The following is a 24,519-nucleotide window of genomic DNA, read 5'->3' as shown; positions in this document are numbered from 1 at the left end:
TAGAAACACCATCCTCACTGCCTCCTATGATGACATTACTAGGATATTCTTGGCCTTTAAAAAGGCTTTCCACATAGTATTCTTATAGGCAAAATGGTGAAACATGGATTGGATGGATAGATTACAAAGTCAGTAAAAAAATGGCTGAACCACTGTAATCAGAGGACTGTGAACAGTGGTACAATGTCCAGCTGGAGGCAAGTTACCAGAGGCATCTCTTAAGAGTCAATTCTGGAAACAATGCTGTTTAATATCATTATTGAAGGGCTGGACAATAGGAAAGAAAGCCCTTCAACAGGTTTGCAAATGACATGGAATCAGTGGGAGCAGCTGAGATCCACAGGAGGACAAGGTTGCTACTTGGAGGTACCATGACAACCTGCAAAAATGGACAGACAGAAGCCTCATGAAGTCCAACCAAGTCCTGCATCTGGGTGAGGTCAGCCCCATGCAACAGTACAGGTTGGGCGCTGACCAGCTGGAAGATATCTCTGCTAAAAGGAACAGACAATTTGAACATATATCCTCAAGGTGCTCTTGCAGCAATGAATGCCTACTGCTTCTTGGGCTGTGCATGGGTCCAGTGAACAGGACAAGCATACACCTACTGGAGTGAGTCTGGTGGAAGACTGCCAAAGGGCTGATGCAAGGAGTGACTGAGAGAGATGGAAAGATCCATGTTAGGATAGGAAGGATAAAGGTTTTTAACTGTTGCCTTAAAATACTTAATGGGATGGTAAAGACAAGACAATGCCACACTGCTATTGGAAGTACCCAGGGAGAATACACAAAGAAAAAGACACAAATTTCAACAAGGGAAATTTTAACCAGATATTGGGGAAAAAAATCCACCAAAAAAAAAAAATCAAATATTGGTAGAGTTAAACAAGCAAATAAAACATTAAACATGGCTAAGAAAATCTGCAGAATCTCCATCCTTGGACATACTCAGACCTTGACTGGGGATAGCCTCCAGCAGCCTCAGTGAAGTTAACATGCCTTTGAGCAAGGGGTCAGACTAGATGACCTCTGGAAGTGCCTTCCAATCTTAATTATTCTATGATTCTAATAGTGGTATTGTTCAAATTTATTAATTAAAAACTATTAATTAATAATTGAAAAATTAATACTTAATGTTTCCCTGAACCAATGCTCTGCTGGATTAAAAAGCATGATTACATTTTAAAAACATTACCGGTGAAAGGAAGATGTCTTGCATAGTAATCTAAATAAAAAGCACAGCTTTCTTCTTATTCATAACTCATGTCAGTTATTCACACTTTCTGTTTCCGACATGTAAAACACATTCTCAATACAAATCAGAACTAAAGACAGGGTCAAGACTTAATAATTTAGTTCTTAATTGAAGTTCAGTGGAATATAGGTAGCAACATTGAAGAAAAGAATGTAGAAAATCTCACTTCAGTAGCTGCTTATCATTACACGTTTCTAGAACTCCCTTTATTCTGATTACATACGTGTCTAAACTCAAATGAAGTTGCATTCTGGGTTGGTAGGTTAATACACCTCTAAATCTACCAACACTCAAAAAGAGGTTCCCCATGCTCAGAGCAAACTGAACATACCTGAACAATGAAGAGTATAGGACTGAGCACGGCTGGCACATTTGCTTTCATGATAGAACTTGTGATGGCGACCGCCATTTCACAAAAACTCTGATCTAGGAACCAAGACATCTGGCTCCCATTTTGATTCACCCTTAGGAGATTCCAATCCACATCTTTTGCTTCCAAAATTACTTCTTAAAAGGAAGGGTGAACATCTCTATTCACTGTATGTGTTGATCCTAATAAATTGTAAGCCAATTCATTGTAAGTCATTGTCTAAGGACAGAGAGACGTGGATTTCTGTCTTCCCCCAGACTTTAATGTGTCTTTTTAAACAGACAACCTGTCAATAAAAGTACATGTGTTAACTCATTTCTCTCCCTTTCTAACTGGATGGCCTAATCTTGGAACTACAAAACCCAAGACATTAATGTAATGGACAGAGAGGGAGGAGGGTGTTTAAAAATTTGAAAAATTGAAATCCTTGAACTATGAGCTAAGAGAGTCTTCTTGAAGTAAAACAGATATTCTTGTATTTTCTAATATCGATCCTACTATAAAATTCTATCTCAACTTATTCTATCCTTTTTCCTTCCTACATATTTTTACGAGCACAAGCTGAGTTTTTGGATGAAGTTTCTAGTAAAACATCAAACGATTAACATAAGAAATTCATGAAACACAAGCAAACATCTGAAGGGTGGACTAAAAAGCTTCTCAGCTTTGATAGCTTCTTAATGCATGGGAGGAAGCAAAGAGCAGCAGCACTTGTTGGTTTTGGCATCCAGTGGTTCTGGATTAGCCTGCAGCTGAGGCTTCGCACTCCCCTCTTGCCCCCATGACTCTAATCAGTAACACTGCAATGTAAATCATGCATTGCTGCACTGTAACTACTTAGGACTACTCCAAGAGAATGGATATTCTGAATATAGCTCAAATAGCCTGTCTTCTGCGGGGCTGTAAACAGCTCTTTAAATCAACAACTGTGCCAGTGCAGTATTACTGTCACTACATGCTTACAATTTTTTCATCCCAGGCAGAACATGTCATAAGTTTTGTGCTGTATTTCCCAACACGCTAGTGTTTTATGTTAAACTTAGACTTCGAGTGACCTGACATTAACGATGTTTATCTACTACTTAGGCTGCTAGATACTAAGAAATGTTTCCCTCATTCCCAGATCAGCCAAGCCAATCTCATTCCCCTTTCTGTCATTCTGTCTGGGAGCCACAACAATCAGCAGCACTGAGATCCTTTACAGGAGGTTAGGGGGCTCGGAGCTTGTCTCCTGGTGATAAAATTAGAGAGGAGAATTAAAGTGATTACACTCTAAAAATGACTTACTAGAAGTGACAGGTTTTTTTAACTTAAATATTTTTTAAGTACCAAATTTGTCACTCCTGTAAGTTATATGTTACTAACTGTAAAATTATTTTATCGCAACAGTAAAAGAAATGAAGTACTTTTAACGAATGTTTTTAGATAAATCAGGAACCTTGCATTCAATTCACATTTTATTTGCTTATATAAGGACTCTTTTATTTTTGACTGAGTTGCTGCAGACCTCTGAATCATGGAAAGAAATGTGTGTACCCACAGCCCTGCTATCCCCCCTGGTTAATCCCTCCTGAGCCAAAGCAAGCCACTGAGCAAGGCAAATTTAAAATCCACGTAGTTAAGACTGCAGAGGCAGTCTAGTGATGATTTAGAAGCTGTGTACTAGGGAGAGACACAGAAAGTATAACGCCGCACATGCTGCAATCTGCAATTATTGCACGCAATTCTGAATATTGTGTGTGCTAGATAGGGCCAAATCCTTCCCTTTATACCACAAGAGCCCCCATTCAATTTAGATAGGTGTCTTCTGCAAGTCCCACTCTACCATGTTCTACTCTACAACCTCTTTCATAAGGTACAGCAATAGCAAAGTAGATTCAACAGAGTAAGAAAGGCTAAGAGAGACATTCACAATGGTTCCTACTGAACCAGTAGGTGAACCCTACTGGTTCACCAGCTTCAGAAGATGGGAAAGTTTCTTAGATTTTGTTCTGGTACCTCTGGAATGTTTGCATTTTTACATGGAGCTTCACTTCCCAAATCCCTGTATCTTGGAAGATATTATTTTTAGTGGCATTGATAACGATGGCAATAGTTTCCTCCTCAGGTACCTACAGCACAACAATCTTTCCATTAATCTTCCCCTTTCACTTCCAAAGAAAGCTACAGTGCAGAGTCTGCTGGGAGAAAAGGGACACATATAAGATTTCTCTTAACTACCACCTTATTTGTCTATATTCAAGTTAGCACAGCTTCAGACTACAAGGAACACACATTAAGTGCAAGTGACATCCAAAGTCAGGAGCCAACAGCACCATAATTCTCATTTGCGGGCAGCAGCAAGGTGTCCTAGAGTTTGTGCACGGCTGCAGATGAGCCCCCACAATTTCCTCCCCTACTCACTGTGTGGGCAAGTCCTTGAGAACAAATTACTCAAGTGAAGTTAACCTGCACCCACACTGCAGAGAGAATCATATCATCACCTGAATTAGACTAGATCAATTTTAATTTAAATTTCAGAAGACCAGCTAGTTTGTCTCAAAAGATGCTCCCAACTCAGGCTGAAGACTGGGGAAGGGAAGTGGTGTTCCACATGGGTGCAGGACTTCACTAAAGAAAAGTATTTGAGATATAGACAGGCTTGACTTTGAAGTTAAATTCATACTTATAAGAAATAAACCACAGCCATTGCCTATACCCTGCTTGCTTTTCAAACATGGGAATTTGGTACAGATTAAAAAAAGAGAGGGAAAAAAAAAAAAGGAGATTTGGCAACTTGTTTCTATATTAAAACTAAGTCTATATAGATTCATTACTAATAAAGTACAGAATTATGAAGATGAAATGAACTATATCTATGCTAAGTACAGTGGGATTTCATGGTTGTCAGCATACCACACTATAGCCACTGAAAAGTATACATCATGCTTGAGGACTAAGTCTTCTGATGTGCTTTTTTTTTCCCTGGCTGAGCAACTGTCCTAGTTCACTTACTGACAATTCATAAACCTAACAGGTGACCTAAAAAGAATGTTAAAAATGATATTACAGAAAGAATGAGTGATTGGTTGCAAATATATTTTATGATACATACATAAGATAGATATTTACAGTGTTGTTAATATATTATTGGAAACAGGTATGAAAAATCATGAGGTTAATCTTTCAGTCTGGCCTCTTCTGCTCCATATGGAAAACAAAGATTGATGCATGCTCTGTCCTTTCAATGTGCAAATATCCACAAGTATGTGTGAACAATTTTAACAACTAAACATCTGAATTCATTACAATTAGCACTTAGTAAACTGTATTGGGGAATTTATTAAATTCAGTTCTAGTATTTCAGCACAGAAAGGTTTAGACTGGTGTGTGTCTCGGAAATGGAAATACATAATAATTCAAAAACAAACAAGTCTTCAAAGGAAGGCCAGTGGCCAAAACTCCATCTTCAAATAATAGTTTTAAATCCTATTTTTGAGAGTGAAAAATGTCTTTTGGCTTATATTCCAATCCATTTTGTGCAATTTTGATTAAAATTTATTAGATAACAGAATACCTTTAAATCTGGATGAGAGAGATTTCCTAGTTTATAGCCATCTATAAACTACTATGTGGTTTGAGACACTGCACAATGTGACAGATTCAAATAAAGATTTCAGATATCATCCAAAGTTGCATAATACAAATTTAATAGGAACCTAATGCTTTGGAAAACAGATCAAATATTTTTCTAGCAAAATTTCAGAAACAAACTTAAACATTGATAAAGCTCAAATTTGTAAGCAACTGCTTTTCTTGCTGCTGTTTTTAATGTTACAAGCCTCTCACTTAAAAAATAAAGTATAACATCAAAAAATACTACATGTATTTTTACATTTACTCTAAGTTCAGTGGATGAGAAACACCAGCCATAACTATCTCCTATATATTTATTTAACCAAGGCCTAAAATGTTTGTTTCCTCTCCGTATACACCTCTTAATAAAAGATAAATAAAGAGGAAAAAAATGATAAGAGGAACAGCAACAACAGTTCCTCTTCCAGTGTCTTCACAGCCCGTGGGGAGCAACTGGATTCTTTACACTGTGTTCATAACTAGAAGTACAAAGACTGGCTGGTGGGGGAGGATACCAAAGAGGGGTAATGTTGCCTTCTTTATATATATATATTTATATATATATATGTATACACACACTTCATATACTTTATATATATCTCATATATATATTTTATATATTAACTTATAGCTAGAACCATTCATACTGCAGACATAATCTAAATAAAGCCATAAAGTTATGCTAAAAACAAGAAGAACAACTGAGGTTTAAAATAACAATTGATGTTTAAAATAATAATGTCGAGTGAAAGTATCTGGGAGATCTCTGAGTCTAATTAGGCTCTTTTCCCCCCAGGTAACATATAAAGTGCCAAAACTTTGAGTCATCTACAATATATGTCTCCAAGCTTGTACTGTCCTGTTACAAATAGTATGCACAACACCACAGCATACAACACTTTTACACAGACTCTGGAGATAAAAATCATCCAGTGAGTCTTAGTTATCTGATTTCAAATTCACTGTCAAGGGGCAATAATTTGTTATTTCAGAACACAAAGAAGGAGAATGATGTCCCTTATTGCACAAAGACATCTCTTTACTTTAGATTATTTCCAAATGCAGCTACTGCTTAAAGGTTTGGAGTCTGATCCTTTTTTTCCATAGCACAATGACAAAAAAAGCTCAGAAGCCAAGGACAGGGAAAGAGCTGATTTAGCATTTTCCCATTCTAAAATCCTCTGTGAAGGGGTTTTAAGCATGAAGAAGAAGCAAGAATAGTTAGGTAACATGCACTAGAGCTAGTTCCATTATTAACTCTTGCTCTGCAATTTCAGGAAATGTTAGAAAGCAACAGGAAAGTATGGTTTGGGTAGAGGAACAAATGTAATTTTTCATTCTTTGTTGATATCATAAAACAGGAAAGGAAAAGACTTGCTATGTTCCATTTGCAAAAACAAAACAAAAATAATAATAAAAAGTATTATTCCCTATTTCAAGTATAAAAAATCTTGTTCAGTGTTCAACTGTTGTTAGTACAGGCTGGCACAGTCATCTCTTTTCCAAAGCATTTATCACATTGGTTTTCATTAGATCCAAAATTGTACCATAAAAATAATATATCTATATGTCCAAAGACCATCAAATCCTTCCTTCAAATTCTTGCTTTATAAAATGGATTTGTGAGATGCTTGGCCAGGACTTCAAAACTCTCCACGGTCCCAGGTAAGCTCACACTTACACTTAACTGTCTTTTAAAACCCTTGCTTAATCGATACCAGGTCGCCTTGAACTAGCATACCACTACATTAAAGTCCACTTAATGGCATCACCTGTTTCTATCCAGCAGTGTAAATTCCTGTTTGATTAAAAATTACACCCTGCTCCTGCAGATGTGTTTAACTTTATGAACCACTTTATGTTAAATAGAGTAAGGTATCTAAACAACTTTGCAGATCTTAATCAAGATGCCTTGGCAATTACTGCAAGTTCACTTCTATCTTTGTCTTAGATCACAACTTCAACAGGAAAACTCATGTCAGCTACAACATCTTCTGCATAATCTAACCCCACAAGGTTAGTCAACGCCACAAGGGCCATCAGCAGATAGACTTTCACATTTTCCATAGTATTTGGCCAGGAAAATAGAGCTACAGAGTGTGTACCTGTAACTTAATGATCTGTGGACACTCTGAGATGCCTGCAAAGACTGTCATACTTTTACAGAAAATAGCCATGATATACCCTGGAGATGGTGCCATTTAGATGTTTTCATCCCTGACCCAAGGTACACAGACTTCTTTAAGGATCCCTAACTCTTACTTTCCTCTTACGTAAAAGCTGACTACTCAGATTTTAAGCAAGTAAGAAGCAGCTTACCTAAGTTAATAGGTTAACAGAAGTCCCTAGAGAGGTCACATACAACAGTTCATAACCCAACACCAAAATTATCTTTGAGATTTAAAAAGAGTATTAGTATTTGATGCAAACTTTAACCTGTAAAAAAAAGGAAAATACTACCACAGCTTCTTACACAGTGATCGGATAAAAGGTTTGGGGTTTGGCCATGCATCATTATTCTCAAATATAAAGAAGTTCTCTGAAATACTCTCTGAGTGGCATTTTGTACACTGAGTGTACAAAGGCAACAAAGTACTCACATTTGTTTAAACATGCAGCCACATGCATGTATTTACACACCTGGAGAGAGAGACTACATATATGTTGGCATTTCCAGGAACCTAGCATTTTGGAGTCCTTTTTCTTAATAAGCATCATTTAACCTTTCCAAAGCTAAAGGTTTAAGGTCAGCTGCAGGCCACTCATTGGCAAAACGTACACAATGGCAAAGTCTTCCTGCCCTATGGATGAAACCTTGTTGAAACACCTTTTCCACGGCATGGCTATGCCCAAGGGGAAATGTCTGACAGTTCTAACCCTTTATGTCCATTGGATGTTCTCTCTCACCTGTAGTCCCAGCACAAAGTAACTGTGAGCTAGATGAAATCACTCCTTCAGACACATCTAGTCCGTAAGGTGTCCTTTCCACCCTTGGTTTTGAGTACACTCTAGCATTGTCTGCCACTGAACCAACATGCTTGTTGAAATACACTTCAACATGGCCAGAGTTTTTGTTGTTGTTATTGTTGTTTTTTGAAATAAACTACATGTGCTGCACTTTACAGACAGCTGCATAAAAGGAAAAGCTTTGGCTATGCCACAAGTTCCTATGCCACCAAACCATAAGGATTTAACTTTGACTTCTCTCTTTTTTTTTTTTTTGTTAAATTAAGAGAGGCATAAGAATAATCCTCCAGGCATGAATGCCAGGAAGGCAAAGCAATGAGAATAAATATTTAATGCTGTTGAATGGGCATAGCAACTGTACTCCCTGCCTGCAGCTAAATATCGCTACTACAAAGGCGTTCTTCAAGTTATCGCTACTAATAGTTGTTGCTGGGCAGGTACGTATATAGGAACTGTGGTTTAAAAGGCAAGAAAAAAAAAAAAAAGTCTAATCATTTTCTGTTACAGACCAGAGTTCTGCTAAAGAAATTTAATCCTTTTTCCAATATGGAAAGAAGCCAATTGTGTACAAGTATACTGCAATTTCAATCAGTGTGTGAACTCTAGTAACATCAATTATAATACCCTCTTCCTCCTTTCTTAAAAAACAAACAAAAAAACCCTCCCAAATATGCTACTCTGGCTGAATTTTTTCTCCCTCCATCTTTCCCTCCCCCACAACTTGTACCTTCAATACAGCCAGAACTTCCACAGATCAGAGGACACTGTCAGCACAGGCTGACCAATCTCAGAGGTTTTTTTTTTTTTTTCCTTTTTTTTTTTTTCTTCAAGATACTCCGTGTTAACAGCTTGAGGGGGTTCAATCAGCACTGCTTTGATCTCGGCTGGAACTATAATTATTTAACATTGTTACAAGGATTTCTATAATCCATCCTACCATTAAATCCCTTTTACACCCTCATCTTCTGAAGGCTAATCTGCATCCGTACACTCAGTTTGTCTCTTCAGCTGGTTTCATCAGGCTCTGGCATTCTCCAACATCCAGAGTGATGGTTCTTTTTTTTCTAATGAAATCATTTTCTTTCAAATTGAAAAGCGCAAAAGGTCTTGTGCATTTGCTACCTTTTGATGAGATAGCTATATAACACCAATATAATCCACTGTTTGCTGCAAACTTCCTTCCAATTTCATAAAATTCATTTTCTCTGTGGTGTTTTCATTGAATTGATGATATGTATGCGTGTGTTATATACATAGCTGAGGAAAAAAAAAATCAAATGAACACCAGCAGATGCTCTTTGAAAATACAGCTAAGCCAAGAACAGTAATAGCGTGCTTATTTCTCACTATAGTCTCCTTGATAAATACTGTATGAAACACTGTATCCAAACTTAGAAAGCTAGGTAAATAAATTTTGAGTGAGAGAAAACAGAAATATTTTATAATTATAATGTATGAAAGACACAGAACACATGGAAAAATGACGTTAACAGAATCAAAGGAAATAAATGACAAAAAGAGAATGAATGCAGAGCAGAGCAAAAATGAGAGCATGAACAAAGTCAGACCAGGAATATAAAAGGAGATGATCAGAAATTATGAATGATCAAAAGGGAATAGAAAGAACAACAAGATTTCCTTTTTTCTTTTTTATTTAAGGAAACAAAACTTGAAGAGGAAAATGATGTTTTTTCCAGCACATGTACATTGGGGAAACTGACTCTTTGCTGCACACATTTTCTGTGACTCATTAGTTAAGCAACCGAAGTGTAAAAGTGTTTGTTCCATGAAGCACCACTGAACTGTCACCTCAACAAACACTGTACTGTGACCGTGTACATGTGTAAAGGGGAACACAAGTGCAGGCAGAAAGGCAGGGATGACAGATACAACAGGTAAGTAAGACTGAGCCATTATTACAACAAACTATCATATCAAGGTTAGGTGGGACACTTTGCCTATGAAGTAAACTTATTCAGATAAATAATTTAAAGCCCAATATCTCACAATGCATAACTAAAGGTTAAGTTAATGAAAAACAGCATATGTGGACTTGCTTTATTATTACAAATATTGCATAATGAAGGTGAAATATCTCCTAATTTCTAACCTAAACCTCACCTGGTGCAACTTGAGGCCATTCCCTCTAGTCCTATCACTAGCTACCTGTGAGAAGAGGCCGACCCCTGGTTAATCTGAAAAAATGTATTTAGTATGTATTTCTTGCACTGTTCTATGAACTCTTTTTCTTGGACACTTAAGAGATTTTCAGATGCTCAAGAGTATACTTGTTCCTATCTCCCATTCATAACAAAGTATTGGCTGAATACCTCATGACTTTGGCTATTGGTCTTTCTCCTATAAAGTAAGTGTAGTTGTGAGTCCTATTCAAACAATATATGCATTTATAAATTAATTAGTAGTTAATAGACTGCTAGCTATTAATAAACTAGGTATTAACTCCATTGCAATCAATGTGTGGATTTTCTGTTTACTTCAACAGGACCCAAAATGTGAATGTAAAGTTTGCCTACCTAAAGATGAAATAATATATTTCTGCCCTCTGTTAAAATTTAAATCAGTGTAAGTAATTGCGGAATTTGGGCATGTAGCTGTCTAACAGTATCCACTCTGTTTATTACCACATTTGTGGGGCGAAGACAATGTTAAACTACCATATTTGATGGCACTCCACTCTACAGATAGAGTTCCCTGAAACCCATCAGGTATCACATGGAATGATGAGTACTCCAACTGAAGGTGGTCATGTTGGGTTAGAGCAGTCAGCCTCAGTATTTGGTATTCTTTATTTATGCATACAGACTGCTTAATATAGATAAAGCAAAGCCCTGACTGCTGGTGAGCAAAATAAAGTCATATTTCACAGTTATGATGTCATCAAAGGACTATATTTCATGGCTATAACATCTTTGCAAATATATACATTAAGTGGTATCCCTAAGGAGCGCTACTTGCTAAGTCTGCCTGAGGTCCAGCAAGGTGGACCTCCTTAAATTCCATTTAATGTACATTAAGATTTGAATATCAAGGAATTCTAAATAGCCTAAGGGTAGAAAAGGCATTCTGAATTTTATACACTGTAGCATACTTGCCATATTACATAAATTTTTCTATATATTATGTGCTTTGTTATCTTCAATTCACTCTTTAAATTTCAGCACACTATTTTCCTTTTATGCATTTATCTGTGCTTATATGCTTTATATATTATATGTAATTACAAAATTACAACTCAAGTGAAACTCATATAATATATAAACTATCATTGATGCAGTACGAGAATTTCAGATCTTGAAAATGGAATTTGATTACTTTATTCACTCTCAACCAATATCACTGTAATATCAGCCTTAAGCAACGTGGGCTGCTAAAATCATTTGGTTCCATTTTTCCAAAAAGGAAAACTGATAGGATTATTTTCGTGATAAATTAATTTTACCATGTAATTGCAATTATGACTTCTAATTAATGAATGGTTTCAGCCTTACTAACTAGGTCAGCATTTTTCTTTCAAAAATATATCATTTTTCTCTTTAGATAAGCGTCATGATATGTCCAAGCTTTGGGGAAATGCACATAGCGTTTTTCTAGGGCAATGATCCCAGAAGCTAAGAAATGGTGATAGTAATGTGACATGCTTTACTACATATTTAAGTGATTTTTGTCTTTTTTACAAGAAAAAATAAAAAGCAGACAATGGTAAAAGGCTTTTTAATAGGTAGGATCACAGTTTCTAAGTACTACTGAACTATTATTTAACTTCTTGACTGAGTTCCCCCCCATATGTAGAACACTGAACACTATGAAACCAATGAATCAGTAGAACAATTAATCTACTGCATCACGCCTGTCAAAATGCACGTGGCATTGTAAAACATAACAAGAAGAGGCAGAATTGAAGGAGAATAGGTTTTATGTAATTGGATATATTCCTACTGAAAGTTATTAAAGGAATCTAATGCTTACTTTCAACATCATATAGGACAGAGTTCAATGCTCCTCATTGCCCATTGCTCTGTCAGATACCATGTTTGAAAGTACCCCAGTAATATGCAAGAACACTTCTCCAGCATCCTCTAAAGATATCTTCTGGCATGTGGCATTTTAAATTCTGTATTGCTCTTCTCCTCTTCTCTTCCCTGTCAACAAACTTTTCACACAGTTCTTCGATTCTATATGATTCACACATGGCATGATGATATGGAAAAGAAAATTAAGAAAGTTTTAACTACTAAAACAAGGATTAGCAGGACAAGATGAGAGAAAAATAATTTCCTTGGAAGAGGCTCAAAATTTGATGGCTAAAGTATTATGGATATAGTAATTAAACTAAATGCTAGCTCTTATCAGACTGCAACACACCAAATTATCTGTTGTTTTGTTATTGGGTGTTTTTTTTCTTCTGTTAGAAATAGGCATATATTTAGAAAGTACCTTTTAAAGAAAATTTCTGAGAAAAATTGAGATCCAGTACATACTTTGAAAAGTAATCAATATCAAATACTAAGGAATTCTGTAATTTGGGCAAAAAAGTCTTTTCAAAGAATAAGTCAATGAAAATCCACAAAGTACAAATTACAATACTAGAAATAGTAAACAAAGTTTAAAATGATACATATTTTATCAGAACATAATAAATATGAAGCATTTACAATATTGTATACATTTATATATTATATATATTAATATAATAATATATTAATAATGTATTACTGTATACATTTATCAACATTGTATACATGACTATATTACACCTAAAAAAACTCTCAGTGAATGCTAATCACGACTGCTTCCCAGATAGTCTCTCTCTCTTTTTTTTTTTTTATTTTAAGAACTAGCATTTATTTATAGATGTAAGCCAAAGATTTCTTAACTGATTAGTAGCTTTGGCACCACAATACAAATACTAAATTTCAGATAACTTAATGAAGTCCTTTCTTCACACAATGATGTCATTTGAAATTCAGTCTCCTTTAAGAACCACCCATCCCAAAACACATATATGAACCACTCTGGAACATTATGTCCATAATATGCATTATCTTATCTTTCTAAATTATCCATAATAATCCATCATTGTGGTTTTATGCTGATGAAGTACCTTTGATATTAATGAAACTATATCGCCATAAAATCAGAGAAGCACAGACCTGAATCATCCCACTTGAGTATTTTCTTTAAGTAACATATCATTTTTACAACTTCATCCTCAATCCCTGAAATGTATCAGCCAATTTTTCTTCATAAAAAAACAATAGGCCACTGCATAATCCTGGAATACTTACTCAAGACAAAATTACAAAAAATACTGGAAAGTTTTTCTATCTGTAATCCCAAGAATATGTTGAGAAGCCAAGTATGTCTGTTCATCTGTTCAAGTTTTCCAGCATGAATAAATTGTTTGAGGGTCTTGAGGGAGATAAAGGATATATGGGAGGAAGGGAAAGAGTAAGGTTAAAAAAAAAAAAAAAAGCCAAGAACTCATATGGCCTCTGCACAGCTCTTTTGGAAAGTCTAAACTAACAAGCTGACTGCAGGAAAAACTAGGCACTAGTGCCATTGCGCCGTTAAGGCTTTCCAGACACATAGGCTTTAATTCTTATCTGCCTACCCAAATATATGTACATATAAGTATATATATTACTTTTCTTTTCTTTTTTTTAACTCTGGGCCATGTTTCTGACTATTTGATTCTGTGGTTTTTTTTGTTTGTTTTCTTTCTTTCTTTCTTTCTTTCACTGACTCTCATTAGAACATATTTAAATAACTTAAATATATTTTAACTAAACAAAAATGAAGTCTGATTCTATTAAGATAACCATGCTTATTTTTGTCATATTGATGAATAAGTGTTGAATGATTGCATAAAAGTTTACACCAGCACTTCTCCAGTGATCACCACCATTGCACTTTGTATACAAAGGTGGTTTACACACACCCTTGTCTGAAGCCTACATCAGGGAGACAAAGTAAGATCTACTATTCAATCCATACCCCTCCTTTGGGCATGCAATGGTAAAATGGCCTAAAAAATGAAATAAGATAATTAAAATCCTAAAATAAAATGTGTGTTAATCTGGTATCATTAAGTTAAACACAAATACTGAGAAAGTCAGGGTCAGAATTTAGACAGGGATATTGCCCTTAGGACACTCTTGCCATCCCATGACCACACGGTTCAGCTCCATTTCCAGACTCAGAACCATTCTGAACTGTGTAATTTTATTGGGTAAATATTCATATCTAGTTTGTCACTGACACATCACACTAAATTTACTTTCAGCAAAAGCTGGTTCTCTCAAATGGAGGTATAATGGCTTCTGGTGATAATGCGTTTGTTTGGTTACATTATTTAAAATTTTATGTTATGATGTCTTAACAGAAAGAAAATAAGTGAGGGAGGAGGAAAATACATTCTGAAAATCAAAATATGTTCTTTAATTATATATGCTGAACACAGGACACATAACAGAAACCAAAAGAAAGCTGCCAATTTAAGTAATAAAGGCACTAACATTGCTCAGTATGTGCTTGCACCCAACTGCTGCACTATTGTGTTGCATGGTAAATAACGCTATGTTGTGCATATAGTTCATTGTATTAACACATCTGTCCTTCAGCTGTTCAAGGCAATGCTGCTATGCAGTATTCTGCATGCAATAATCTTAGTTGAATTAACGAGGAAAACACAACAAAGAGCAAAACAGTTGTGAACCAATTACACGTCTCTTTTGATTCTCACCCCATCTGCTTCCCAAAACAGACATTGTCTCCTAGTCCTTTGCAATTACCGGGGTGTTATATTGCCTTTATGACCACACTACAGTGGAGACAGCTGAAAAGTGCAAAGCTTTCTGCCAGCCTCTGCAGGTCCCTTGGTGCATGAAACTACAAGAAACAATGTATTGTAATGCAGATGTTCATTGATTCCCTGCAGACTTTCACAGACTACGAGTCCTTCACTGTGTGACCTACAGGGATTTGTACTTCACATAATATCCACTATATAGTGTATCATGTCCAAAGTGAAGTACCTAGTGAATCTGATCATTTGTCCCTTGCACATGCCTTTCCCAGCTATCAACTTTTTTCAGAGAACAAGAAGTCCTTTGTGCTTGAAACATAAACGCCAATCAAAATAGAATACAATTATAATGTGTATCACTTTTCATTCAGAGTCCAGTGCATTTTACAATTCAGGATGATGTTCTTGCCTCATGCTGGACATATACAAGTAGAAAAGAATTTAGGAAGGTCCTGGATCAAATGAAATTGAGTCTACTTAGTCTGAAAACTTGCCCACTTGCAGATTAAGGTAGTTTCCAAAGCACAATTTACACCTAAAATACTGAAAATGAAAAGCCATGCTACATCAAGTAAATATTTCACAACTGGGTAAATAAAGGCCCAGAAATATTATACAAATGCCATTAAACTAAACGCTAATAGACTTGAAGGTTTTACATAGTTTCACTTTTCTGAAGCATTTGGACAAGCATTAAAATGAAGTTCTGCGTTTGAAAATATTCTAAAAGGCTACTTGTCCAAACAAAATTAAAGCTCTACACATTTAAAATGTACATATGACAAAACGTTACTTCTAAACTAGGTGCATTTCCATAGCACCTAATTTTGAAACAGAATTTAAATTTACGTATGTGTTACTTGCACGAAACAATGTTAAGGAAATGGCATCTCTAATGACAAAACAGTTGAGTGCTTGATAAGGGCTCCAGTAGCCAGTGATTAACTCACTCCTCATTGATATTTTATGTCACAAGTCAAATACGGTAAGGTTTATCTCCAAGTTTACAGAATCTTACAGTATTTGCACCTTGAACCATGAAATGGATGCCACAGAAGTCACCATAAGAGCAAGTGACTTCAAGATAATAAATATCTCTTCATTTTCAATACTTAGTACTGCCTATTGAGGAAACACCTCAATTTTCTTTTAAAGCCTTGGTGACTGCCATTTCTGGTTAGCTGGCATCATTTCATACGGTCAGGAGTGGATGTAGAATAAAAATTCTCCTCATGACTTGATTTTATCTATTACACCTACTCAGTAGCTCATGCAACAGCCTGTTTCCTACAAACAGGCTTGCATGTGGGAAAGATGGCTGCAAATATTAGGTTGCTACTTCCATGTTAGTTCACACAACCACTCTCATTTTCTCATCTTTCAGGTTTTTAGAGGGAACAGCCTGGCAACAAGATCAATTGCCTTGCAGAAAAGACAGTTTCTGTATTAGCAACATCTGTTCGAGGGTGTAAAAGAAGGAAGGAAACCTTCCTTCTCATAAAGGAAAGCTAATTACATGTGCCAAAGGAAAGTTCTGGGCACTGAGGCTAAATAGTATGAAATGGGCCACACCTATGTGCTGGGAGACTCCCTTAGCCTTTCAATAGGTTACTGAATACAAATTACCTATGGAGAAGGCTCCCTGCAATGCTCCCTGAAATTTGGGAATTATTTTGGAAGAGTGTCAGCTGGCCTCAACCACAACCATGCCAGGGACATTTTTAGCACTTCACTGATAAGTACTCGTCAGTTTCTGTGACTACTGAATTCACTAACATATGTGTAGCCCAGTTTTCCTTACAGCTCTTAGCCCTGCATCTTCTCTTTAAAAGAGGAACATGCTCATCAGGTTAGAGCAGAGAGGTGGGGCCCTCAGAAGGGTTTTCACCAGCTGCTACAGCCAGCAGAATAATTCCTCAGTCCCACCACCTCAGCACTACCCCTGGACAAAAGCACCACATCCTGGTGCTCCTATAAATGCTTGCATGTTATACGCTAATACTGACTTTTAAAATATTGTAGATTTAAATACCAGTTTTTACCATCATTTGATGATATAAAAATCTCAGCTTTTGTCACAAAAAATGGGTGGGATGTCTTCAAGAGTTCATGCTTGTAGCAGACATTTGATAGCGAGTCACAATGATGTACGGATAAAGTCACTAAGTACACTACTAAGGTTAAACAAGGTGAATATAATGAAAGAGTACTTGGGGAAAAATGGTTTTAGTTAAGCAATCAGACCTCAAATGGAACAATGCCTTGCAGAGGTCTGCACTGCTGACAGAGTTTCAGGTAATCAACAGTAAGCTGTGCTATGCATGAAAAGGCCTGGGAACACCACAGTCCTTGAAGACCTGGTTCAGTTCTAAGTACAAGAGTGAAAATTATTTGAAACACTTAACACACAGGTGTGGTGACCTCCCAAAACAGCTCCAGTATCAGAACCAAACCATGAAGTCAGTGGTTCACTACCATTAGCTTCACCAACCTCAATAGTATTCAAGTGTCCAAATAAGACCTGCAGTCCATGGGTTAATTTGATGACTATTACCCCCCTACTTTCTGCATGGCCCCCTCTTAGTTCCGAACTAGCGAAAGAATCAGATCAAGATCCACAGAAATCCTCCCCAGCTCCTCTACCCCCCCTCCCAACACCCCGGTATAGGAGCTGGGCTCTCTTCTTTTAATCCAATACCCACTTCACTACAGAAGATTTATTTAGACTGCCTCTTGTTTCGTAAAGGGCTCCAAAAGTCTGTAGTGATTTTGACACTTTGTTATAATGTTTCTGTGACCCCCCCCCCCCCACCTTCCTCACATACCACACCACCACCCAGCCTCATTTTCATATGGATACAAAGCATCGGGATAAAATGATGGTTCATTATAGTGGTACAGAGCTCTTATCTTCATCCGGCAAGAGTCATTTCCTTCCAAAGATTGAAATGCAAATGTGAAAATTAATGATAACTGCATTATCTGATAGCAGAGATAATACCGATTCACTGTCAGAGTAACACACAGTCATTCTATGATTTCCTCTCCTTCTTCACAATATTCTTCTTACTGTCAGACTATATCTATGGTTAACTATGTTTCATGGATTTTTGTTAATTTACATCAAATAGCATTTCCAAGATCTTATATCTACCACATCCCCCAATCAAAAAAGAAACGAAATCAGGACAGTAATCTCCAAGTCCTTCTTAGGGCTGGTTTAAAAAGAAAGAAAAGAAAAAAAAAAAAAAAAAAGACTATCATTAATATCTGTTTCCATCCTGCAGTGGTCTACCAACCATTCCAATCCATATTATACACTCTTGCTTTGTAACCCAAACTGCTTAGAGTATTAGTAAATAATGCAGATTTAGCCCAACAATCAATACATATTTACAGCAATTGTTATGAATGGTTACAGGAAATCTATTCAGAAAAGCTTTTCAAACTACCTTTTGTAACAGGTAAAAATGTGAACCTGGCATGTGAAATGTTCACAAGGATCTTTCTGATCCACATCCTGCTAAAGCAATACTTCAGAATTCACATGAAAGACTGTTTCAGTGTATCTTTTATTAAAAATTCATAGCAGTGTCACACACAGCATATCATTACTTTAAAGCACTATTTAATTTTGTATTTACTATTTTTCTTACCCTTTCTGATATATTTTAAGAAAAACACCAACTTGCAATGGTAATAAAAAGAAACTACACTGTTATATTTAACCATCGTATATGTTTTTTTCTATAGTTCTTTGATATATGTATATGAGTCATTATGAGTCTCCTGAGATTTCACATGAGTTGTGACTTCATCCCGCTCTACTATTATCAATAGTAGAAATTCTGTTGATTTACTGGAGGCAGAATTTTACACATGGGAAACTTTCACTTAATGTGTAGATGAATGTAAACAGTACATAAAAAATAACCATAAAATGACAAAGAGAGTTGTAAGTCTTCTTTTCCATTGCCTTTTTTTTTTTCATTTTGGTTATGTGGACAAATCACATTATCTCACTTTCTAGGATAATTTCAGATACATATCAAAAGAACTTCTGACACTGACTTTCAAGACTATCCAACTCACAAATTCAACATGTTCTGCAAGAAAGCTGTGCTCCTATATGGCTGTGAAAGTAATAGCTTATATAGGGAATAAGGATGAAATAATTGACAGTATACTGAATGTGAATTAAGAAGAGTTCTGGTATGGAAGCATGGAACCTCTAGGATATTTCATTCACAGTTCCCCAAGTTAGGCAGGCTTACATAGAATAGATATGCAGTAAAAAAGGGGATGATCCTATTCTTGTGTGACTGATAGTTTGTAGAAGACATGTAGGAGATACTCTTTTTGTTCATTATCTGTTAAAACACTGATCACTAGCTTCATTTGCACTGATAACCTAGCAATAATACAAAGGATTATGATATGTATAATGCATGCATATTACTATATGTGTATACTGTGCGCATCTACACATATCAAGGCATCCATCTGATAACAAACAGTATATTTAAGGCTGTAAAATGATCTCTACTTGCACTTTCAAAGAAATAAATCTTTTCATATAAAATTTGTTTAAGCCCAGTCTTGCTTTGCAGACTATTTTTTTTATTATTTTTTTTACTTTTGCTGTTGGCCATAAAGGAAAAAGAATCAGGTCCTTTACTGTGTGTCTATACACAGTCTATTGACCTCAGTTTCCATTATTTCAGAGTTGTTTTCTCATTAAAAAGAACTTCAAAAAAAATAGGACAAAACCAATGAAAATTACAGATAACTTAAAATATATATATATATTCAGGTAACAAAGTGACTACATAGAGTAGGCATTATCACTGCAGAAATTCCTTATTGGTCACAAGTATTCCTTATTGAAGGTCACAAGTTTATGTGATTTGAAAGACTGCATCAGTGGAAACTCTTTGAAGCTACAGCACATTTAACTGTAGATTTTTCATAAAGAAGGAAGGAAGGAAGGAAGGAAGGAAGGAAGGAAGGAAGGAAGGAAGGAAGGAAGGAAAGGAGGGAGGGAGGGAGGGAGAGCTCTAAATTTATAAACAATTTTCCTTGAGTTGTCAAGTTGTCACAGTTCAGACTATCAGTCTACCAACTTGCATCATGAAGAACACGTTTCCTTGGTTTCTGAGAGAGCTCTATCTCAGTAGAAAGACCAGATGTAGATTCCATAACAAACTATGACAAACTACTCATAAAGGTAGCATCTATACGGTGAGCAGGTAAAGTTAAGTAAACCTAAGTTTTTAATGACTCTTTTTTTCTGCAGTGCTACCACAAACCCCTAAATAAGCAAAATATTTCATGCTTTGGGTTTGTGTTTTTTTTTTTCAAAGATCTGAAAGAAGTTATCATTTTTCTTGTACTGCATGGCTGAAATTAATTTCTGTTGATGGTTTGTTTTTTTGTTTTTTTTTTCTCCATATCAATAAATAACCAAATTCATTTCAGAAAGCATGCATGATGGAGAGCATGTCATGGAGTCCATATCCATTCCTTTCCAACCTTCATATATATTATTCCCTTTAAAAAATCTGTACTTAAATAAAACAAAGCTCTTCATTTCATGTCATTGGCCAACCATTTGCTGAAGTTAAACCGTAACCCATGTCAAAGCAAACAATAAATATGTATTACCAGAATATGTATTACACATCTTACTGTTTGATATCTTGCTGTTTAACTGAACATTTTTTCCAAGAAAAAAGTCATAAAAATGTATCTTTAACATTTCTATAAGATAGCTCATAAAAAAAGACAACAGCCAACACAAATACATTTTCAACTATGTTGAATACTGTTATACACTAAACAATGAACAAAAATGTATCTATTTAAGATAGAATTTATTTATAATGTTTTTTTTTCAAGTCATATGTTAATCACTGACAGCCTTTAAATCTGCAGTGAAGCTGGAAAAGGTTATTCTGGTCCATCCACGGATGCCTTTTGTATTACTTCAAATGTACTGTAGTGTATTTTATTACAAGATCTTGTTTTCATATAACACCATAGTGCTTTATATAAAGTATCAACTTACTTGTATATTATCATTAAGAACATTTTAAATGACATCATAATAATCAGATTTACTATGTCTTCATTTTTGTTTGCATTATATTTTCCAGGTGCTGGTTTCAGAAAATTACCATTAGCGTTATTCTTTTCCTCATGAAGAGCACACAGTAATTTGCAAAATCAAGCAAGGATGAAAATGTGATTGAAATATAGGATTTTTTTTTCTAATTAAATATTATTATTGAATTATAAATTATTGACAGAACACTTCTGAAACTCTTTTCTGACATGTTCATCCTTTTTAGGGAAAACGTCTATTAGAGATACAGCTATTCTAAGTGTATGTCTAGCTTCAGATGCACATTTTCCAACAGCACGATTAAAATATATTAAATATAATGGATTTTTAAGGCCCTACCTAGAGTCCATACCCATGAAAACACTGATGAACTTAACTGCAAAATCACCTCATTCAAAAATACAGCTGACCCCTTTGTCTTAGGTACTTTTATGATACAACAGAGGTTTTACATATTTATATTGAACAGATATTTGGAAAGTATTCCCATGCTACCATCACTTTTTATACCTTAGCAACACTGTGCTTGTGCCTCCTTAGAAGTGTATAATAGAAAAATATTAACATGAATTAATGTTTTCCTGTGAACTTCTAACAGCGTATTGACTACAATCTAAGTTTCTCTTTCAACCAAAATCAATAACCAGGTGTGCTAAATGATTTCTATCAAGTTGAAACTGGTAATCAAAGTTCTTGAAAATGTCAGTAGTTTCCACACCTATTTTTGAATCTCAACATGCTGCTAAATATAGGCACAAAGCTTGTGGGGGTACAATGGTGTTTGGTTGGTCTGGCCTCAGAAAATACAGCAGAAAAACTTCGATCTTAATACAGCCATGGAACTGGGAATTTACTGATAAATTTTAACCCTAAAATTTTAAGCATCAAGAACACTTTCCTTTATATCAAGAAGATGTGTAAGATACTCCATGTGAAACAATTTACACAATGGTATAGCCAGAACCGTTTTTTACTCAAGATCTCTCTCTTAGTCCCTATTCATTAATATCTTGGACACCAAAGGATCGTAAAAGAAACAGTTCATTAAAAAACAATACAAGGCAGAACATAGCCAATAAAATAATAATAATAATAATAACAACAACAACAATAATAAAGGAAATCTCTAGTTTAAGAGATTTCTCATGGCGTTCAGTTGTTTTTTCCTACCTGGCCCATCCCAATCTTCTGCCTCCACAGCAAGCTGCCCTGGTTTTTCTGGCCTTGCATCACCCTCAGATTCTGCTGCCTCCTGGATGCCTTCTTCATTGCCTGAAAAAAACAATCCAAGAAATACCTTTTTGAGATATTTCAATAATGACTTTTAGGCAGTTCTCCTGCAATATCCAAATAACTGCTTATATGTAAGTGAAAATATATGCATATTGATAAACAGAGAGGAAATGGGAAAAAAATGTATTATTAGACATGTAAACGTCTGTGAGTTCCCAGTGACAAAAACAAGCTCCAATCCTTCCAGCTCTGTGGAGAGACAAGTCTTGGTAATCAGTGTATACGCCGTAGGCTTAAAAAAAAAAAAAGAATCACAACTAGGACCTATTCTGTAAACTTACATACAAAGTCATTAAGTTTATATGCATAAATGAGAGAAACAAATGAGCTCATTACTCCCCAGCTAGAGGGGTGATTAAGGAAAATATTCTTTCACTTAAATGTTTTCTTGAATTGACACCTAACTGTTGCTTATGCTTTGCAGATTAATGACACTGTACAAATACATGGTCTACTAACTATGCTGGCTTTCCTGCCAACTAGTGGGAGACCAAATCTATGGTATTTAGGCATTTAAGGAATTTCTACTTAAAGGTTTCAAGCCAGCTACCCTATGACAGCTTTCTCCCCATCAAGCTTAATCTAAAAAAAAATAGCATTTGCAGTGAATTTGAGAGTTTTCACCACCAATCTGAGAATATCTGTCTGCCTTCAGAAACTATCCAGTTCAAGGTAGCACATAGGACATAATGAACATTACAATCAGGTAAATTTTTAGAGGTGGCCACTTAATCATTATTTGAAGAATTATTGGTTGAAAGTGAAATTATTTTGGTTAAAGAAAGTTACTAGTTAAGCTCTATGCAAAAATACTTTGAAATAACTACTACAAACATACAAACTGAAGGTGAGGGGTTCAGATATTAACACAAAATAGTATGGCCACAGTAATGTGCTAAATGATCTGTCAGGCTGCTTATCCCAGCCAGTAATTTGGTGCATTTATAGAATTATTATTATTATTTTTTTTTACTATTAATTAATCCAAAAACCCTTGAATAGGAAGAGATGTTGAAGAATGGGAGAAATCGAAGCTGCTCAATTAACTACATCGATCAAACAGGACTGATTTGCAGTTTACATTTTATAACAATCTAGAAGCAAACTTTAAAAAAAAATGAGTTCCACAGAAAAGTGGCATCATTAAAAAAAATGCTGTATATTTCTGAATTCGGAAATCAGACTGTTTGTTGATTTGACAACAGTAAAGCAAGGAGAAAAAAGCAGAGCAATTAAGTAGTAACTTGCATTTTTTTTTCCCACTTATGATAACAAAAGCTTTTATTAGCAACATAGGTAGAGAAATGTGATTACAACAAACCACGCCAGATCCCCATACATTATCATTGGAGCTATATTTATACCAGATAAGATTGCGACCCAGAGTTTTCAAGTACATGATCATATACAAACACTATAAAGTATTAACTTCATGAGCACATGTAACATCTTATATTAACATATTCTTTCTTGCAAACAATTTTTCAAATCCTACATATAAGAAACTGGTAAACTACTTCTCACACAAACACAACACTATATTCACTCCAGACTCGGATAACGAAAATGAATTCTTAAGTACTAACAATATAGTTCAGTGTATTCATTTTCATCTAAAGCTAAAATAAATCAAAAATATCTAGTAAAATTTTTTATTAAACACGCTGTATACTTTTACCAAGGCATTTGAAGCTCATGTGCTGAAGTTCAATCTGAAGTTACCTTTCAGAAGACATTCATAAGGAGTAATGCAGAAAAAGCTATCAAGTAGTCTTATTGATTATTTGGTTTTACCAACTACCCTATTTTGAACTAGCATTTGTGCAGTTAGCTTGTAGTAACCAAAAGAGCTCTGCTTTTTTTTTTTTTCTTTGTAATTTTGTGGACTAAAGAATGTATCAGATATTTTTACCTTCTTATTTCTACCTTCATAGCTACCTACAGCTGCAACAAATTGCCTGTTATTGAAGGGACACAAAGGACAATTTACCAAGACACAAACCTGGCAAGATCAACTCCAGCTCTTTCCAAAATGCTAGAAAACACTTCACAGCTAGGACTATTCTGAT

The 24,519-nt window shown here is 35.4% G+C and overlaps 1 protein-coding gene across 1 annotated transcript in view; it reads right to left on the bottom strand.

Moving 5' to 3' along the window:
- Window positions 1-24,519, bottom strand: part of ZFPM2 (zinc finger protein, FOG family member 2) — a 311,239-nt gene that overhangs the window by 206,129 nt on the left and 80,591 nt on the right. Inside the window, exon 3 of the mRNA XM_050709069.1 lies at window positions 22,328-22,429. Coding sequence (XP_050565026.1) covers window positions 22,328-22,429 — 102 coding nt within the window. The remainder of the gene's footprint in view (window positions 1-22,327; window positions 22,430-24,519) is intronic.

This window comes from Cygnus atratus, chromosome 2 (assembly GCF_013377495.2).
Source record: "Cygnus atratus isolate AKBS03 ecotype Queensland, Australia chromosome 2, CAtr_DNAZoo_HiC_assembly, whole genome shotgun sequence".
NCBI classification, from domain to species: Eukaryota; Metazoa; Chordata; class Aves; order Anseriformes; family Anatidae; genus Cygnus; species Cygnus atratus.
Note: the sequence above shows the minus strand (reverse complement) of the source record. Positions and strands in the feature narration are given on the sequence as shown.